This window comes from Eublepharis macularius, chromosome 11, assembly GCF_028583425.1.
Source record: "Eublepharis macularius isolate TG4126 chromosome 11, MPM_Emac_v1.0, whole genome shotgun sequence".
Classification (NCBI taxonomy): Eukaryota; Metazoa; Chordata; class Lepidosauria; order Squamata; family Eublepharidae; genus Eublepharis; species Eublepharis macularius.
The window spans coordinates 79,184,771-79,203,934 of NC_072800.1; the positions used below are offsets into that span (position 1 = coordinate 79,184,771).

The 19,164-nt window shown below is 41.9% G+C and overlaps 1 protein-coding gene across 1 annotated transcript in view; it reads left to right on the top strand.

Annotated features, from left to right (window-relative positions):
• The window catches only part of ADARB2 (adenosine deaminase RNA specific B2 (inactive)), a 442,544-nt gene that overhangs the window by 398,809 nt on the left and 24,571 nt on the right, over positions 1 to 19,164 (top strand). Inside the window, exons 7-8 of the mRNA XM_054991693.1 lie at positions 3,818 to 3,969; positions 18,352 to 18,520. Coding sequence (XP_054847668.1) covers positions 3,818 to 3,969; positions 18,352 to 18,520 — 321 coding nt within the window. The remainder of the gene's footprint in view (positions 1 to 3,817; positions 3,970 to 18,351; positions 18,521 to 19,164) is intronic.

Genomic DNA, 19,164 nt, shown 5'->3' on the forward strand with positions numbered 1-19,164 from the left:
GGGTGATAATGCAATTAAAGTGGTTAGGAGAGTTCACTGAAGGTGGTAGGAAAATGAGAGAGCAGCAGGAGGCCATCCTCTCCTCAGGAGTTCCTAGTGGCTCAATGTTGCTGTCAAGCAGGGTAATGTGCCTGTAAATTTCACTCGACAGAAAACGCATCACAGCATCAAAAACCGACAAAACAAGCAAACCGTGGAAGAGTGACAGCCAAGCGGTTTTAACAGCAGGCAGAGTGTGCTGGAAGGGGAGGTGGTGATCAGGGAAGATGACAAGCTAGTAGAAAGCAAACAAGAGGAGTTGCTAAGGATTGTCAAGTGTGCTGATGAAAAAGAAGAAAAGTATTTTAGCTGCATCCGGACTTAGCAAGAATACCAACTACTCCGCCGGGGCGGGGTGTGTGTGTGCGTGTGTGCTGATCTATCTGTGCAAGAATCCTGAAACCCCATAAGCAAACGTCCTGTTAACGAGCCCCGTTATTGAGTGCACCATCATTGCTTTTCAGACGTTAATACACCTAAGCAGCGCGCCTTGTGAAAGCTGAAGAGAGACACTCTTGTCTGTATAAAAGTGTTAGGAAGATAATGTCATTGTCAGGAGAGTATTTCCAATTCGTACATTATAATATAGTATTACTTTTCTCAATAAGAGCACTCATACTCTCGTTCAAAAAGAAAATTAGAAAATGACTTCGAGGGATTTGCCGAGGGAAAATCCACCGTATATGACCTCAAACATTTACACACATACCTATTGTGTGTGTACCTCTTTAAAAATATTATTAAATATCTTGAGAATATCCAAGGAAGCACACTAAGAAAACCAAGTTAATCTCATAATACTGGACTATGACGATGCCTGCAGTTCTGACAACCTCTCGGTAAATGTTTCTACCCTATTGAAGAGCGTAATAATAAACATCTGTGCAGAAGTGAGACTTGCATGAGGGATGATTTTTAAAAACAGGGCAGAAAATAGGCTCTCGGATATATTCTCCTTTTATACAGTGGAAAATTGACATCAGCAGCTGAGGAAGGTCAAAAGAGGGCACGCAGACAGACTCTGTCAGCTACTGTGTAGTAACCAAGACGGCTGAGAAAAGAGCTGACCCAGGGCTTCTCCACATATTCTTACTGTGTTCCATTTTTTTCTTCCTCAAAGTTGGGCCACTTTAAAGCACATAAACACAACACCACCCAGCACCAATTCCCAGATATTTCCTGGTGTTGAAGGTACTGCACATCTGCTGCTAACTAAATCAATTTCAATTCAGCACTGACCTGAGGTGGATTCCTATTGTAAACAAGCTTGGTAACACTTTGAAGAAACAGAACAAATGTTGAGACCATAAATGCCTCACTAAGGGCCTATTCACTTGTTTCTTAGCCCTTAGTGTTTCAGCTGAAGTAAAACTGAGAACAGGCCTCAGGCCTGAGTGCACTTCCTGAGCTCTCCTTATCACGGTTAGAAGTTTACAACTAAACAAAAGAGTTCCTACTTTTATTTAAACATCTTCCACTCTCTGTTCAGTCATTAATGACTCTTCTGAAGCAGGGTCAGGGAAAAAATTAGGGAAAGGGGCCTGCAAACTCAGGCCACATCATGCGTGAATAAGGATATCAGGAAGTATTTTCTCATTTCCTCCATTCCATGTTCACATTATTTTCGTTGCCTTTTGTTTTCTGTCCACATTACCAATACAGCAATATTATTTTTTGTGTTTCACAAAATTAGTCCATAGTCGACAAATATGGCTGTTCACATCTTCCTCGTGTGCAAATAAGGTGCAGCATTTGTGATGCATTTCAATAATGGTAGATGGCAGTGCCCACTCCCCAAACTTCAGATTATATGCCCTTCATTGGTTCCTCTGAAATTGATTCCAAACTAAGTGGTTGAAGACTGAAGCTTTGTAAGAGCTATGAGGCAAGACACACCTCTTTGGAATTTGCATAGAAGCCCAAATGGATTATTTCCAAGTCAATGTGTTTACAGTCAATGTGTTGCATTTTAGTTGTCAAACAGTTTATTCTCATCTAATCCTACTTCAAGAGACAAATGGGGCTGAATTCCTAGTGAGTGTATAATAGCCATCAAGCCCGTTTTCCACTGACACAGCTAGATTTTGCCCCTGCCGGCTGGTTGCCTGGTGAAGTTTATTCACATAACTGAAGGAACAGGAAGAAGGCTGGTTTTTAACTTCAGTGTGTTTGAGGGCAAAGGAATATGATGTACTGTTTCTTTAAGACCTTCACACACTGACCTGGTGGATAATTTTTTAAAAAATAGCAATTTCAGCTAATGGGCAGGTTCATCAAGGAGCACCTCCTAAGATAGGTTGGTCTCAGACATTTAAATCTTTTAAAAATTTCCCTCACAGTATTGGGCTACAGATGCTGAGCCCCACCCACATCCCCCATGTCATACAGCATCTAGGGGGTTAGTTGAACACTGCTGTGCACCAAGGAAGCACCATCCCCATAGCTCCACATCAGCTGTACAGCCATTAAGCAACTTGCCTAGATGAACTGCCTTCATCAATAGATGCTCTACTTGGTGGTAGCCAAGTTTTCCTGCCCAGCCCATCACATTCTTTAAATGCCGTCTGTCTGTCTGTCTGAAAACATCTTCTAAAAATTAATCAGACACGTTTTTATTTATTCATTTATTTCCAAATAAACTTAACTCTAGTGCAAGTTGCTGCCAGCCAGTGGCCTACCAAAACTTGGGGCGAGTCCACCGAAGCTCTAAACATGGCCAGCTCTGCTTCCAATGTCATACTAGCATTTAAATTAAGGCCTTACTAGTCTACTTTAACTGTGACTATATAAACAAGCTTAAGATCCCTGATACAGTAAAATAAGGACTGTCTCACAGCCAATTAGAGAAAGTGATTTTTAAAAATCCTGCTTGGCCCTAGGGCTCCCCACTTACCTGGTGAGTGTGGGGGGCCCCCAACGGGAGCCCCCCATCAGCACAGCATGCCCCCACACCCTACAACAGGCCCGTTTCGGGCCGAATCAGGCCCGTAGGGGGTGAGTCAGCCCTTCGGGTACCACACACTGGGCCACCCTTTGACTCGCGTGATGACATCACTTCCGAGAAATGACATCACGCACGCCGGGAGCATGCACATGGGGGGGAGACTAAAGGGACCTGGCAACCCTACTCAGCCTCCAATCAGCCAGTTCCCTCCTAATGTACATAGATGTTAATATTTAAATAAGCAGGATTAATATTAATATGTTAATATCTAAACAAGCAAGATTAATATTCTACATTCTCAGTAAAGGACCAGAAATTAAGAAAAGATATACTTACCTTTCCATTCATAAATTGGTAGTTTTAAGTTACATTACTCCTATAAAGGGATGGAGCTTACATTTGTAGCATTTTTAGCTTATACCCAAAACCTACCATCAAACCAGTGGTTTGAAAGATTCCCTTTTTACCTGCTTATAAATCATAGTATTGTTGCCACCTATATTCCCTTTTTTTACTTACAAAAATGAAAAAACAGTTAGGCTGTCTAAACTCATTGGCAAACAAATCAACACACATCAAGCTCTTTAAATGTAAAACATTTGATCTTTTAAAGACTATCTACAAATTATTTTGCTGTATAATTGATTTTATGATGGCTTGAGCCTTAAATTCACTAGGACACTGGAGATCATACTTCAAAAATGAGGATACCAGGAGCTATAGCAGGAAATATGTATGAACAAAAAGGCTGCAAACTAAACCCGTAAGGGAGAAGAGAATGGGCTCTGATTTGGAATGTAACAAATGACCTACAGCCTCTCTTTGTGATCCTAGCAAGCGGCGAGAAGATGGGGAGCGATCAATCTTCGTGCGGTTAAAAGAGGGAGGCTACAGGCTAAAGGAGAACATTCTGTTCCATCTGTACGTGAGCACTTCGCCCTGCGGAGACGCACGCCTCAACTCCCCCTATGAAATCACGGCTGACTGTAAGAACTGTATTTCCCTGCTGTTATTTTTTTCTGTTAACATGTTCGTTCTGTGCTTCGTCCTAAGTAAATAGCAGAAATAATGTAACTAGATGACAGAAATTGTGAACAATATCCCTCTTTTGTTGGGCTGCTATAGACATAACATTGGTTTCCTTTTTTCTGTGGTTAAGAATTGGGACTCAGGAATACCTACTCTCCAATACCTACTTTCCAATCTGTCCTGTGCCCAAAGCGAATTTTCCTCTCATATAAACAGGTGTATCGCCACCAGCATTGGCTAAAGTTAAGTTTAACCAGGGGACTTATTTCAGTAGTATTTGAAGACACAGTTTAAAGCAGATTCCAAGTCCTAGGTTGAGGGACATCTTGATTAAACATAACCTTGGTTAAAACTAGTGCTTATGAACTTTTTAACCACGGTTCAGGTAGGAGAGGTGGAATATGCCCCAAGAACCAAAAGGCTTCAGATATGTAGTATTAACAAAAGAAAAAAGTAGGGTTGCCAGCTTTGGACTGAGAAATTTGGTGGTGGAGCCTGAGCAGGACATGATTTGGAGAGGGGAGAGACCTCAGCAGGTAAAATGCCCTCCCTCCAAAGTAGCCATTTTTTTCCAAGGCAATTGATCTCTGTTGTCTGGAGATCAGTAGTAATTCTGGGAGAGCTCCAAGCCCCACCTGGTGGTTGGCAACCCTAGAAGGAAAAGCATTGTATCTGCCCCAACCTGAACAAGCACGAGACCGCCTTTTTTCAGTATAACCTCACCGAAACTTATCCTTCAAATAACCAGACCTTTCATTTGGCACTCACTATTACTGGAAATATCTGATGATGCATGAACATTATATAGGTCCCCCCCACCTTTACCTTTTCAAGACAATAAAACCAAGATGAATGTTGTTACCCTTCTCATACATACAATCAGGGAGCTATCCAAGAGCCAGCATAAACCATCAAATATTTAGGATGAGCCTCTAAAGATGCATTAACATTTTAAACAAAGCATCTCACTCCTTGCCTGTCTTTCCCAAGCTCTTTGTTATTGTAAGAGAGGAGATTAGCTGCCCTCAGAAAGTTTTCTTTAAAGCACATGGCCCTGCTGACAGTGAAGGAGGAATGTTAAGGAGGACTACAGCTGTGTGGCACCCTGTGGCTGCTGTGTAGGTTGTAGCAAAAAGAGGAAGATCCGTGGAGCATTCCATGTTAAGATCAGTGGACTTTTTTGTTAAGACTGAGCTTCCTCTTGTCTTTGGAATCTCTCACCTGTCATTTCCCTTCACTGTGTCTTAATAATGCTATTTGTAACCAGGGTAGTAAAGTGCTCCAAGTGCTAAGCCAGCTAGACAAAATGAAGCCTTTTCCAGAGCAGCTCTTCTACGCGCGAATTAAAACATTTTAAAACATCTACAGGTGACAGAGATCAGTTTCCCTGGAGAAAATGGCTGCTTTGGAAGGTGGGCTGTATGACAGTATACCAAGCTGAGGTTCCTCCCCTCCCCAAATCCTGCCCCTCCCCAGGCTCCACCTCCAAAATCTCCAAGAACTTCCCAACCCAGAGCTGGCAACCTTAAGCCCAGCTCTACAGAAGGACTTCCCCATGGCATAAAGACGGCATGTGCTCTGCTGCACCTCCACCGGCCATAATTAGAAATGTGAAGTTCTGTGTACTCAGGAGGCTGCAAAAAGAGGTGCATGGATAGCTCTGCACTGATACTAAACAGCATAGTTTCGTATAATTGTATGTAATGTTTGCTGCAAAGCGATACAGATTTCGTCTATCCATTCTTCCACCCTGTCCCTTATGCCTGGAACATCATACTGGTGCTGTCTCTCCCTTCAAACCCCTCTTCAAAATCAGCTCTAGCTTTTTCATGATCTCTTAGGCCTCATTCTTAATTGAAACCAAGCTTAAAGTTCATACAATGGCTTATATACAATGGACAACGTTTCTCCAGCCTAAGGAGTGTTCATTTGAAGTGCCCTTCCATTGGAGGAAGGCCACTTAGGCTGCATAGAGGCTTAAAACTCTTCTTGGTGGAGTTGTATAATACATGTCAGTGGTATCATTTGCTCACCTTATCTCTTGTTATCCTTGCCTCTACCATCCCTCCCCTCTCTTTCTCATTTGGAATTATTCCCTTTTCTTCCTTTCCCTGTGTTCTGTTTCCACTAGATTTTTAGAAATGTAGTATGTAAGCTTATCAAGATACGAATCTCTCTCATATCCTGGTGCTTTTCTGAAAAGCACCATGTAAATAATTGGTGATATATGATGATAAAGAGGATTAATAATAGCAGTAGGTAAGGATAAAAACGTCTTTTAGGGATATTTTGAAGTCTTACGAATCTACTTTGGAAAAGGCAGACAAGTTTCTCAAAGCAAACCTTGGTTGTTTTCCTTTTTTTTTTCCAAAAAGAGACAACTTTAAAGTAAAATGAAAGTAAAAAAACAAACACTGGTCTCCTCCTTTAGGTGGGTCCTTTGCTCTTCGACTGTCCTTCTTTCACAGCCTGCATATTTGTTGTCCCTAGACAGTCTGGCAAAGAGGCAAGTAAATCCAGTTTACCCTAGGGCTGTCTCCCTTCTCTTTCCCCCTGGGCTGCTTTTCTATCTTCTGCTAACATGTTGTATTGCCTTGTGCCATTGACTTCCTGATAGCCCAGCTCCTGTTTTATCCCACAGTACCGTTAGGTCTGAAACACACCATTGCATCTTCTCTGCATGCAGTCTTCCTCCTGCTTGCCTATTAACCTACAACTGTGCGATTGCTGCGATGCAGGCACATTCAGTAGCACTTCCAACTCAATAGGATCCACAACTGGGTTGTTGGGTTTGTAGGTAATCCAGGGGTGAGAGATGGAGTCAAGATTTCCACTCTCCCACTGGAGATCTAGCAGAAGAGAGTAACAGATTCAAAATATATATCTCCATGGGAACACATCAATTCTGTAGCAAAAAAAAAAACCCAGGGCTGCATGCATTAATTGCCTTCATTGATAGATTTATCAATCAAAATGTTAGTTAATTAGTTGGCAGGAACCCATTTGAATTTAAAGAATTTTGAATATTGAGCTTCCATTTAGATGCATTTTGAGCTACTGAAGAAACTGAAAAAAAATTACAATTTAATGTAGAAATGCTAAAGTACAGTATTAAAAGGCCATATTATTAAAATTTATGAAAATAAAGCAGAATATATATATAATTTAACAAGAAGTGAAGACTAAAAACAGGAAAAAGATAACTATATAACAAGGGAGAAAGCATTTAAATCAAATAATACAATATATACAATCTCATATTACCTTGGAATGTATCATTCTGAATTTGTGTAAACATGGACCATTTTTTTAACAAACTTGTTTTATGTCAGCCATTTTTGAAAAGGTAATTGTGTTCATTTTGACAAAAGAACAATGTCCCAAGTTCTATAAAAAAGTATTTTGAAATGGCAAGAGAAACAGATTTCTTCCAGTAGTATATGATAGACAGTTTAGCTGCTCAGAAATTAAGTACTATTTCCAATTGCCAATTTTTTAAAAAAGAAAAAAGGAAAAGCCCCAGTGAATTGGGAATGACCACTGTTGGGGGAGTGATGCAGGAAAACTACAGAGAAATCTGCCACACAGAAGCCACGTTGCTGCTGAAATGTACCAGCAGCCACAGCAGCAGTGGGGGAACCACTGAAGCCTGTCCCCATGTGGCAAGCGCCTATGTCTAGGGGGCAACTCCCAAGTAGGGGTGTGCAACAAAAAAAAGATTCAGGTTTCCTGCTTCGGAATTTCCAAAACGGGAAAAAGAGTCAGAAATAAGCAATTTCTGAAGTGACAGGCCGCTCTAGAAATCGCTTCAGAAATCCTCCACCGGTCAGCTGAAGCCATCTGCGCCGGGTTTGAAAGCTTCCCTTTCTAACCCGAAGCTTTCCGAAGTGAACCGAATGGCTTCGGGAAGCTTTAATGCAGTATTTTTGAATTGGGCCAGCCATGCTGGGCCCAGTTCAGGAATCATGAATCTTTCCAATTCCAGTCAATTCGGTTTTTTTTCCAAATCCTGAATCGCACACCCCTACTCCCAAGTACTGTATAACTACACGTATGAAAGAAGTACAGGCACCACTGATTCAGGTTTGGCAACCCTGTCACATGTTCCTTTATGGAAAGCACATATTTGTCCCTGTGCGGTATGGACACATACATAGCAGCAGTAGAAAAAAAAAGAAAGACAATAAAACCATGCAGACCATATGAGACAGTATATTAATAGTAGGAAAGTATGAGAGCCATTCTGATTCTTTATTCATTTATTTGTCTATTTCCTATATTTATAGTCTGCCTTTCTCAATGAGATTCAAGGCGGATTTCACAGTGTGAGATTAGTACAGTCAATTTCAAGGACATTTCCATAAACAATGCTGTAGGTAAATATGTTTGGCGCTCACGAATGGTATTGCATAACTAGAAAATTAATGCACTGAGAGCAGGATACTACATACAACAAACGTTGGACATTTTATTTATTTTTAAAAAACATTTCTTAGTTACCTTTCTACTTTGCAGGAACTCAAGGCAGCTTACATGATAAATAAGAATAATAAAATGAATAAAAACAAAGTTTAAAACCAAGAATTTAGGACTGCCAATGAACATAAACCCACAGTTAATTAAAAGCAGTCCTAAATAAAAATGTCTTCCGCTGCCTCCTGAAGATCAACAGTGAGGGGGTCTGATGCACCTCCCTGGGGATGCTGTTCCGTAATTCTGAGATTGCCACCAAAAAAGTCCTCTCTCGTGTTTCCACCACGGGACACTACGGGACACTACGGGACCACACGCTGCAACGCGAAACAAAACGCATGGCCGGTAAGCGAATATAATCACGAAAAAAACGCGATTTCTGCCCATCTGGAACCGGCCCAGGTGAGCTTCTTTAGCTGATGGGACAATCAGGAGAGTCTCCCCTTTGATCTTAGTTGCCTGGCAGGAACATACGGAAGAAAACAGTCCTTCAGATGCTGCGGTTCCAAGCCTTGTAGGACTTTACAGGCCAAAACTACCACCCTGAATTGTGGTAGCCGAGTGGTACCCATTGTGATTGCTGTAATATCGGGACACATGCTTCCAATAGCTGGCCCCAACCAGCAGTCTAGCTGCAACATTCTGCACTAGCTGCAGCTTCCAAATTCGCTTCAAGGGTACCCCCAAGTAGAGCATATTGCAGTAGTGTAATCTAAATGTAATTTAAGGCATGGATCACTGTGGCTAGATCTGACTGAGGCAGGAACGGGCACAGCTGATGCACCAACTGAAGCTGGGCAAAAGCATTCTGAACCACCTGGTTTTCTAAGGTGGCTGCTGTGTCGAGCAGCACTCCCAAGCTGTGAACCTAGCGTTTCAAGGGTAGTATAAACCCGTCCAAGACAGGAAAGATCTCAAGTTCCTGGTGTGCCTTTCTGCTAACCCAAAGAACCTCTGTCTTGTCAAGATTCAGTTTCAGCTCTCCCTCATCCAGCCCATTACTGACTCCAAGCAGCAGTTCAAAACATCAGCAACATCCTTGGAATTTGGTGGAAAAGAAAGGTAGAACTAGATAGCATCTGAATATTGGTGACACTTTAGCCCAAGCTCCCGATGACCTCTCACAGTGCTTCATATTGATATTAAATAGCATGTGAGATAAGATTGAACCTTGTGAAACCTCACAGGACAATGGCTAGGGGGCAGAGCAGAAAAAGCCCCATTGTTCTCAGTACTTCACCTACTGCATTATTGTCAATAATAGTGGTGTAGATGCTATGAGCAATTATTCATAATTTATTAATTAAAAGTATTTGTTCAGAATAGGCAGGATAGGTCTCCTGCTATAGCAGACATCCCACCACTTACCCCGGCACTTATCCCAGCACATCCCAGGCTGGGGGGAGAAAAAAATTCTAGAGCATCACCCTGATATAATTATGTCACCTCCAGTTTTCACCAGAAGTGACATCATGAGCCATTGCATATGCTCCAAACTTAGTTTCAGTTAAGAATAAGATGCTCCACCCATCCCCCCTGGGGAGTTGTCAGCTGTGCCTTTGTGCTCTACAATACGGCCTTTTGAAAAGCAAATACAAAATGACTGACAGAACTTTGAAGATTTCTTAAGTACTTTTTAAAATGTCAGGTGCCCCTACTTTTCCTTATGGGACCTGTGGCACTTCCAAAATGGCACCACTGAAATGCTAATTTTCGATGAGCAACACAATTAGTAATTAAAAATAATACTCTTGAAACCTTCAAGCTGCACTTGCTTTGATTGGTGTCTCCAAGCAAGCCACCTGTACAGAATCTTAATTCCTTTGATTAAAATTTTTGTGATTTTTACTTCACGTTCTGATATATAATTCAAATCCTGAAAAATGATGGGATTTTATTATTAAAGAGACCAACTAATCCTAAAAATTCAGAATTCAGTTTATGAAAATCTCATGTTTTATTTTATTTCCAGCTCTCAGACATAATTCTAAAGTAAAAATAGGAGCGAATCCCTTATTTATTTGCTTTATTAATATGTTACCTTTCTCCCCAGTGGGCAACCAGAGCACCTCATATCATTCTCTTCTTAGGATTGCCAGGTCCTCTTACCCTATTGGCGGGAAGGGGGGCTGGCACATACCTTGAGGAAGTGACATCATCTTTCCCTACGAGAGCATGCCTCGTGCACGCTGATCTGAGAGGTTATTTGCCTCCTAGGTCTGTTCCCTGAGCCTTTTCTATCCACCGGCCAGGTGACTGGCAGTGGGGGGCAGAGGCTGGGAGTGGAGGATCCCTGCCCCCACCAGGGGACTGGCAGCCCTCCCTCCACTTTATCCTCAAAAAAACCCTGTGTGGTAGGTTAGGCTGAGAGGGGGCCTGGCCTAAGGTCACCTAGCCAGCTTCCAGGCAGTGGGGAATTGAACCTGGACTAGAGTTGACAGGTCTCTTTGCCATGGGCCTTAAAGGAGAGAAAATACAGGTACCTAGAGAGCTGAGTTTGGATGTGGGTAAGCAACCCTCTTGGCAGACCTGAAGAGAAATAAAACAAACAATGCAGAAAAGAATTAACTGACATTGAATTTGTTTATCTAACATAAAACTTTGGTTCTCCTCTGGGTAGCAGCACAATTGCTAGTAGTTAACATGAGCTTCATTTTCTGGAATAATTATTTTTGGTCAGTTTTCTTACAAGAATATCTCCAAGATGTGTTTATTTGTGTACTGCTAAATCATCTGCCTCAGTTTGCTACCGCTTTATTCTTCAGATTGATCAAATCTTCTATCACAGCAACTATGTCTGATATTTGTATCGCTTATTCTCCCCTCGCTTACCTTTTCTAGTGGGGGGGAAGGTGGGGGGGGCAGGTACAGAGAAAATAGCCAAAGATGTTCCTTCAGCTGGAACAAGATGTCAACCCGACCCCCGAGTTAGAGAGGACCAATTTAAAAATCATTTGGAGTAGGTTTATGATGTGTGCCTGACTAGACATTAGATGTGTAAATCATTTCTCAGGATGTCAGAGAAGAAGGAAATGCAGAATTATTAGCATCAATTTTGTATTTTGAATGTATAGAGAAAATTCCCTGCTCTCTGTTTAAAAAAATCTAAAATGTTATATATGGTTAAATTTAAATTTTAGCAGCAATCTAGAACAATTCAGCCTTTTTGTTATGACAATGGGGTTTTTTTAGTAAAAAGCAAATTAAACAATTTTCATTCCCCACCCACTTTTTTAAAAAGCTGGAAATGAATGGTGATTAAACAGAATCGCATGGGTAAAAAACCTGTCTGAAATTCACACGTGGCTGCCTCTGAAGTTCATTTTCTTTTTCTCTGCTTCACTGGATGCTACTTCTTTTTCTGCTATGAAGGAATAGAGGAGGGGGGAGCTCTCTGGCATCCCCACCTCCCACTTCTATGCCGGCCTTTCAGTTCATCAGCATGGTTTATAAAGTGTTGTAAGAATTACTGGAAACAAATGGCAGTTCAAACAGCCATGAAATCCAGTAATCCTTCTGAGTAAAGATGCGTATATAATAAGGCTCTAACCTATCTAAGTAGATTTCAATGAAAGCTTTTGCTGATTAATTGGCAAAGGCAAATTTTAATAGGTGGGGTTGCAAGTTAAGGGCATGCTTTTTATTTTATTGGGGCCAATTTTTAGCACATGGCTGTAATAGGGTAGAAATGACAGCCATATTAGTCAGCTTTAGTCAGGCCATTTTATTGTCCCTTTCCCACCACACCTCCATTCGCCATGTGAACTTTAAAGAAAATGCATTATTTCAAAACTGTCTCCATGTTTAACTGCCCACCCCCGTCTTCCCTTCCCTCCCTCCCTTTGTCACATACAATTACCAGTCCTGATCCCCTGCTTCCCGCCACCTCTCACCCAGCCGGTGGGGAATTGCCACATGTGCATGCATATCTTTTTTATATTGCTTCCTATGTGCAACAGCCTAAGTGCACATGGACTCGTGTCCCTAGAGGTGCAGAGAATGGCTACATGGATTATGAATTAATTGACTGGTGCTCCTATGACAGAAATCTTAAATATTCTTTGGTTGAACTCATGAAGTTGCCTTATACTGAGTGAGACCATTGGTCCATCAAGGTCAGTATTATCTACTCTGAATGGCAGGGGCTATCCAGGGTCTCAGGTAGAGGTCGTTCACATAATCTACAACCACATCCTTTTAACCAAACAGGCTGGGGGTTGAACCTGGGGATCTTCTGCAGGCCAAGCAGATGCTGTACCACTGAACCATGGGCCTACCCCAAACTGCAATCCGGAAGACAGCAAAGAAGGAAGAAAGGTGTCAATGGACTGTTTTTCTTATGCCGTTTGGGGGTTATCTGCTCTGAACAACTATTCTGTGTTCCTTCTTACACTCTACTTGCGGATGGCGAAGTGTGGTCTGTGTTGTGTCCTTCAGTCTAGGGTGAGGTTGTCCTTGAGGGACTTTGAGAAGGTGTTTAGACTTGGTACCCTTTCAATCTCTTTCAGTCATAAAAATCTTTGATTTAAGTGAATGAACGTGAACTATAAAAATAGGTTTCAAATACATTTCCGAATCTGCCTGGAGTGTGAGTGAAGTGTGCAGAATGCCTGACAAGGGCTGGCTCTTATTTGTGTCTGAATCCGTTTGCATTTTGTAATTACGTCTGTCAATGTACCTTGCTCAGGCTTTGATCCTTGTCAGCTAACATTTACTTAGTATAATCAAAGTCATGTAAATTACAGCATATTCACCCTGTCCTGGAATTGCTGGTATTTTCAGGTAATGCTGTAGATCGTTTGTGTGTGTGTGTGAGAGAGAGAGAGAGAGTGTTTGCATGTCTCCCTTCTGCCATTTCCACTCTGCAAACTTTGAAACACAGAAGTTGAATACAAAGCCCTAGTGGCAATTTGAGGACTTCAGATCTGGAAATCAAAGAGTAGGCCAGTCAGAGTTAGAAGAGGAGAAGAATGATTTTGAAGGTATGAATCTGTGCGTTGTAAGGATGAAATAAGGAGAAAATTAGACAAGATAGTGGAACATCTGAAAGCTTTCCAGAAGATTCTTATTTCTGGGATAACAGGGTGCAGAGGCACATCAGGGTATCGTTCCAGGGCTTTTTTCAGACTTACAGCAATGATGTTATTAACTGGAGATCCCGGTGGAGTTGCTTAAAAGCCTCTCAGAAATAACTCCATATTGTAGCATGACTTGCCTCTGGGAGCAGTTACACCCCAGGATTTAGAAACATCTATCCAAGATCTGACCTAGGATCTGCATCCCCTGCAATATCCACTTGGCACTAAAAAAGAGATAATTAAGGGCTTAAGTACATTCCCCCTTGGACTCTACACATTCCCCCTTGGACTCTGCACAATCAAACGTGTACTGCAAGTTCTCTGCTGGGAGCTTCATCACATGCATGGGCCCGATTCAGATCAGGACTGTAGGGAGAAGGAGCTTCAGCCTCTCCCTTGCACCATTTTTCTGACCTGAAAGCCCCTCTGGGGACTCCATGTGCGTGTTGTTACACACTGAGGTTTCTCCAGTGGAACACACTGGTTATCTAGTAGGCCAAATTGCACACAGAGACCTTTTCAGGTCAGAAAATAGCATGAGGGAAGGCTGAAGCCCCTTCTGTATGCATTGCGCCCCCCCCCCCAAGAATGTACCCTATGAATGGGAGGTAAGGAGAACCCACAACTCACATCTAACTGTAACATAAGTTAAGAACCTATGAACCAACTTGTATACTCCATAATGTGTGAACCAGCACTTTTAAGCATACGGACCAAGAGAAAATACAATATTTAATTAGCCCCTCTGACACAGTGATTATTTTCTGCAGTGGTGTCCACTGCCTTTTGTTAAAATTCCAAATATACCAACAGGCTTGACACGGGTAGGGATCTCTGCTATAAGCAGTGCTTATTCAACAAATCTGATCTTTATGATCCAGATGTGCGACATGGCAGGCTATTGAAGTTTTCCATTTTCAATTATGTGGCTAACTGCTAACAGTTATTACAGACGTGTCCCAGGTGAAAAAGTTCTTTGCCTTTCCTCAGGACATATTCCAGACCAGAAGCCAATGTCTGGATGACTATCCAGAAAAGAAAGGAAGTGGAATCAGTTGAGTTAAGGTCACTGAATAGGGCTTTCTCCATGGCAGCTCCTACTTGCTGGAACTTCCTGAACACAGCTTTCACGAGCAAATGAAGAAATTTTATATCCGAAGGCGTTCTTGCTTATTTATTTGTGTTTTTTTAGTCCCACTCATCCTCCAGGGAGCTCATGTTCCATTCTATTGAACCAACATCACTGTGGGGTAGGTTAGGCTGAGAATGAGAGAGACTGGCCCAAAGTCTTCCCAGTAAGCTTTTCTGGCAGAGCATGGGTTGACTAGGCATTAGCTGGCCATTGCTTTCCCCCTCCCTTTAGTTTCAGTGAGCCTTTCACTGCTTGATGGTGCTTCTCATCTGGAAAAGCCACCCTTCTCGACCTGTATTCTTCAGCTAAAAAACAGGGGATTCAGATGCCCATTTCGACAGTGCTCTTGCATGAATAAACATGATGAATAGCGTTATGCATAAAAATTATTCTGTGTGCTTTTGCACATGAAGTATACTTTGTGCATGATAATGACACGTTAGGTAACAATTGCTTTGTGTAGACCCCCAGGAGGCAACAATGACCATACGATCAAGAGCTGACAGAGCGGCTGGCAGGTCAACGTCAGTATTGCTGTTCTACATGTATTTGCTCTTCTTTCTAATCCCAGGGTTCTGAAGCAATTTATTTTTCCAATGCCTTTTCTCTTTTGTAAACAATCCATTGGCACCAGCCAGAGTCAAATCAATTGCTTCAGTTCTCACTAACAGCCATAGAATACACTGTAACAAAGCCAGCAGGTCTCACAAAGTGACAGGAGGGACTTGATAAAAGCCGCGTTGTGCCTAGTGGCCTCAGACAGCCCATTGGCTTGCAACACCTCATATTTTATTTCTGCCCTTGTAGCAAGTCACCTGCTGAGGGGATGGGAAGAGTCACCTTCAAAAACAGCCTTCCAGCCTGGACACACAGAAATACACACATCCTCTTTTCTCTATGGAGAATTCTATTTTGTGGGGACATGAGAGGTCAAGCTAGCTCAGACCCCTTGGTTTGTCACATAGGAGCACAGGAGGTTTGGCTTCTCTTCTTGATGAGCACTTTGGGTACCATCCTCTCAAGACATTATGAAATTCTATATAATGTATATTTAGGTCATTTATCTATAGGACAAGAACACAGAAACTGCTATTATTGGGGACAATGGAATGTATCATTTTTATCTAGAACTAGCTTGATACCCATGCTTTGCTATGGTATTTAACTACTTTAAATCCAGTTATAATACTTACGGGCATGTAACATTTTTTGGTTTGTGAGTGAGTGAGTGTGTGTTTTGAGTTGGTTTTGTAGCATAATAGCATAGTACCTGAACTTCACAATGGTGTTTGAATAAAGCGAAGCCTGTTGATGCTGAAAACTGATGAAGTGAATTTTGAAATGTAACATTTATTGAAGAGATTTTAAAAGGAAAATATTATAGTGCAATAAATAAAGTGAAAAATATGTACAACCGTGGGTTTTTTTTCTTTTGAAGGACCTCTTTGTAGACCACATTGGTCTACATTTTCCCCTCAGGTGCTAGGATCACCAGGCTGCTGGGTGAGCTCACTCTGGAGCAGGCCACGTAGAACTGCCCATGTGAGAAGCAGTCCTCCCTCAAGTCAATTCCTGCCACCTTTAGTGTCTAGCCCTGGGATCACCTCGGGGTGATCTTGCTGGTGCTTGGCCACCTCTGCTCGGTGCCCTGTAGGAGTACAAAGAGCATATTTCTTTGCTGCATCTCTAAGTTGCTTCCTCCTTTTAGCATCGGTGTATCTTGCATGACATCTGCCAGGAGGCTTCTTGGCAACAGTAAGAGATGATAGCTGTGAGAGGTGTGAGGTGGAGTTTGACTGAGGGAGGGGTGGTGTGGTGGGCACTTCGGCAGGTTCATGTGAGGTTCACATCGAAATGGCCCCTAGAAAGATCGTGCACCATCTCCCCATGAACATTTAAAAGCTCAGTTGTCGTACTGACTTTTATATAAAATCTCTATTCAGGAGTCTTGTACTGTCTTTCTTCAACTGTCTGCAGTTTCCTTGACCTGATTTTTACCTCAGAACACAGAGTTCCACAGCTGACCCATCAGAGAGAGGGGGGTGCAAGCAGACAGGCCTCAGTAGGGTAGCCAGGTCCAGGTTGGGAAATTCCTAGAGATTTTGGGGGTGGAGCCTGGATAGAGTGGGGTTTGGGGAGGGGAGGGGCCTCAGAATGGTATAATACCATAGAGTCCACTCTCCAAAGCATCCATTTATCCAGGGGAACTGATCTCTGTCACCTGGAGATCAGTTGTAATTCTGGGAGATCTCCAGCCACCACCTGGAGGCTGGCAACCCTACACCACAGGGAGATTGGCAACCCTAGTGAACTTTTAGGGGAAGACTGGGAGGTGCATTTTACCTCATGACACATTCAATTACTCCTTTAGCAACTGTTTAGAATGTTGGGCTGATCCCCAGTCAGGCCACATATGCAAATGACTTTGAAAGCTAGCCCAATCAGGGAAGAGTGAGTTGGCAGGGGAGGAGAAGCCTGCCAGCTAAACACATTTAACAATGTGTGTTAACACACATTTTACCCCTTTTTACCCCCGCATTTTACCCCTTTTTACCCCCTTAAAGGGCGAATTTCTTAAAATCCCTTCTTAGTGAGCCTCTACATCACAAAAGGAATGTTCTCCCCAAATGTCTAGGGGTTTGGGCTGGGCATTGATGAGTCAGTCAGGACACTCGTCTTTATATAGAGAGATGGGATTTTGTAAGCACAACCTACTTCCTTAGATGCATAAAGCAGATTGAGAAAGTTCTAGATAAAAATCTTGTGACTTCAAAAGCCATAGTTTTTTGGTTTTTTTTAAAAAAAACAGCTACTTGTTTGTATTCTACCCTGAGAAAGCCATTTAAACCGAAGTCAGAAGGATTGGCCACTTACGTGGTGAAAACTGTTTTTTAAATTATCTTAATATTGCTAGCCATCTACTGTAAAATTTAGAGATTTGTATTCTCCCTATTTTTTTAAAAAAAAAAAACTAAGCTCACCAGCCCAACTTTAACACCCTAAATGGCTGAGGGGAAGGGTATTTGAAGGACTACCTCTTCCCATACTATCCAGTCCACCATCTAAGAACTTCCTCACAGGTCAGGAAGGACCAGAGACAGGGCTTTTTCACTGGTTACTTGTGAAATGTCATTCCCTCAAGACTTACCTAGTGCCTACCCTACTCTTTTTTAGGCACCAGACCAAAACGTTTCTCTTTATGCAGGTTTTTAATTAAGGGGTAGAGCTTTGAACATAATTTTTATTGGTTGCGACTAGCCTGAGAACTGTTTATGCGGCTCAAACTGTTTAATGTTCTGGCTGGGTTTTTAATAATTTCATTGTTAACAAGTTTTATGTTATATTTTTATTATGTTTTTCTTCGTAAGCCACAAGCAGGTTCTCTGGGGATGTGGCATATAAATTATCTAAATAAGTAAATGGGTCCCAGTCACGCAGCCCAGTCCTGTGCAGAGTTTTCTCAGAAGTAAGCCCAATTGAGTTCAGTGGATCTTATTACTGAACTGATAGCTTGAATTAATTCTTATGGAAAGTACATCCATAAGTACATCCTCGAGCTTCTCTGGGCTCCTAGTTTGGTTTGCTACAGAAGATAAATGTAAAATATTTATTTGTTCTCTCTTCAATGTCACTTCTTTCTCTTTTTTTAAACCCAGTGAACAGCAGCAAGCACATAGTAAGAAAGTACCGTGGGCATCTTCGAACAAAGATTGAATCTGGGGAAGGAACCATCCCGGCCCGATGTCACAGTGCAGTTCAGACGTGGGATGGTGTGCTCTTGGGGGAACAGCTAGTCACAATGTCTTGCACAGATAAAATTGCCAGGTAATATTATGCTGAAATTCTAAAACAAACGATGAGCGTGGAAATGTTATAAAAGATTGTTTTCTTGTGGAAAAATAAATTTAATGAGGAAAATAAAAAGTACATCTTCTGAAAATACCACATGAGCATTGGACTGACTGTTTATTTCAGAGCCGGAAAATGTTCTAGGTGGTCAAGCTTACAGAATATTCCCTGACACTGATGGAAGCGATCAGTCCTTGCTTGTGTATGCCCATGAGACTTTGTGTACTCACTGAATCAGAGCAATCAAGCTTATAATTTAGGTTTCTCCTCAGATTATTACCATCTAAAACAATAGTTTTTAAACTTGATGCTTTCAGGGAACCGTTTCCACACTGACATGTTCATGTCACAGTTGCTACAACTACGTTCTCTATAGATGTTCCCTACAGGAGATTGGTCATCCTGGGCATTGGTCAAACTCTCTTTTAGGGAAGTTTAACTGCCTGATCTTTTAATTAAGGAATTTTCAGCTTCCAAGGAAACTCAGGAAACTGGAAAATAGTTTAAAATCCATATTTTTAGAAACTACATGCTGGTAGACTCTCACTTATGTGGATGTTCTTAGCCAATGTTTGATGATGGGCTTGTAGCTTCTATAGAACAAAGCAGAAGAGATCTTT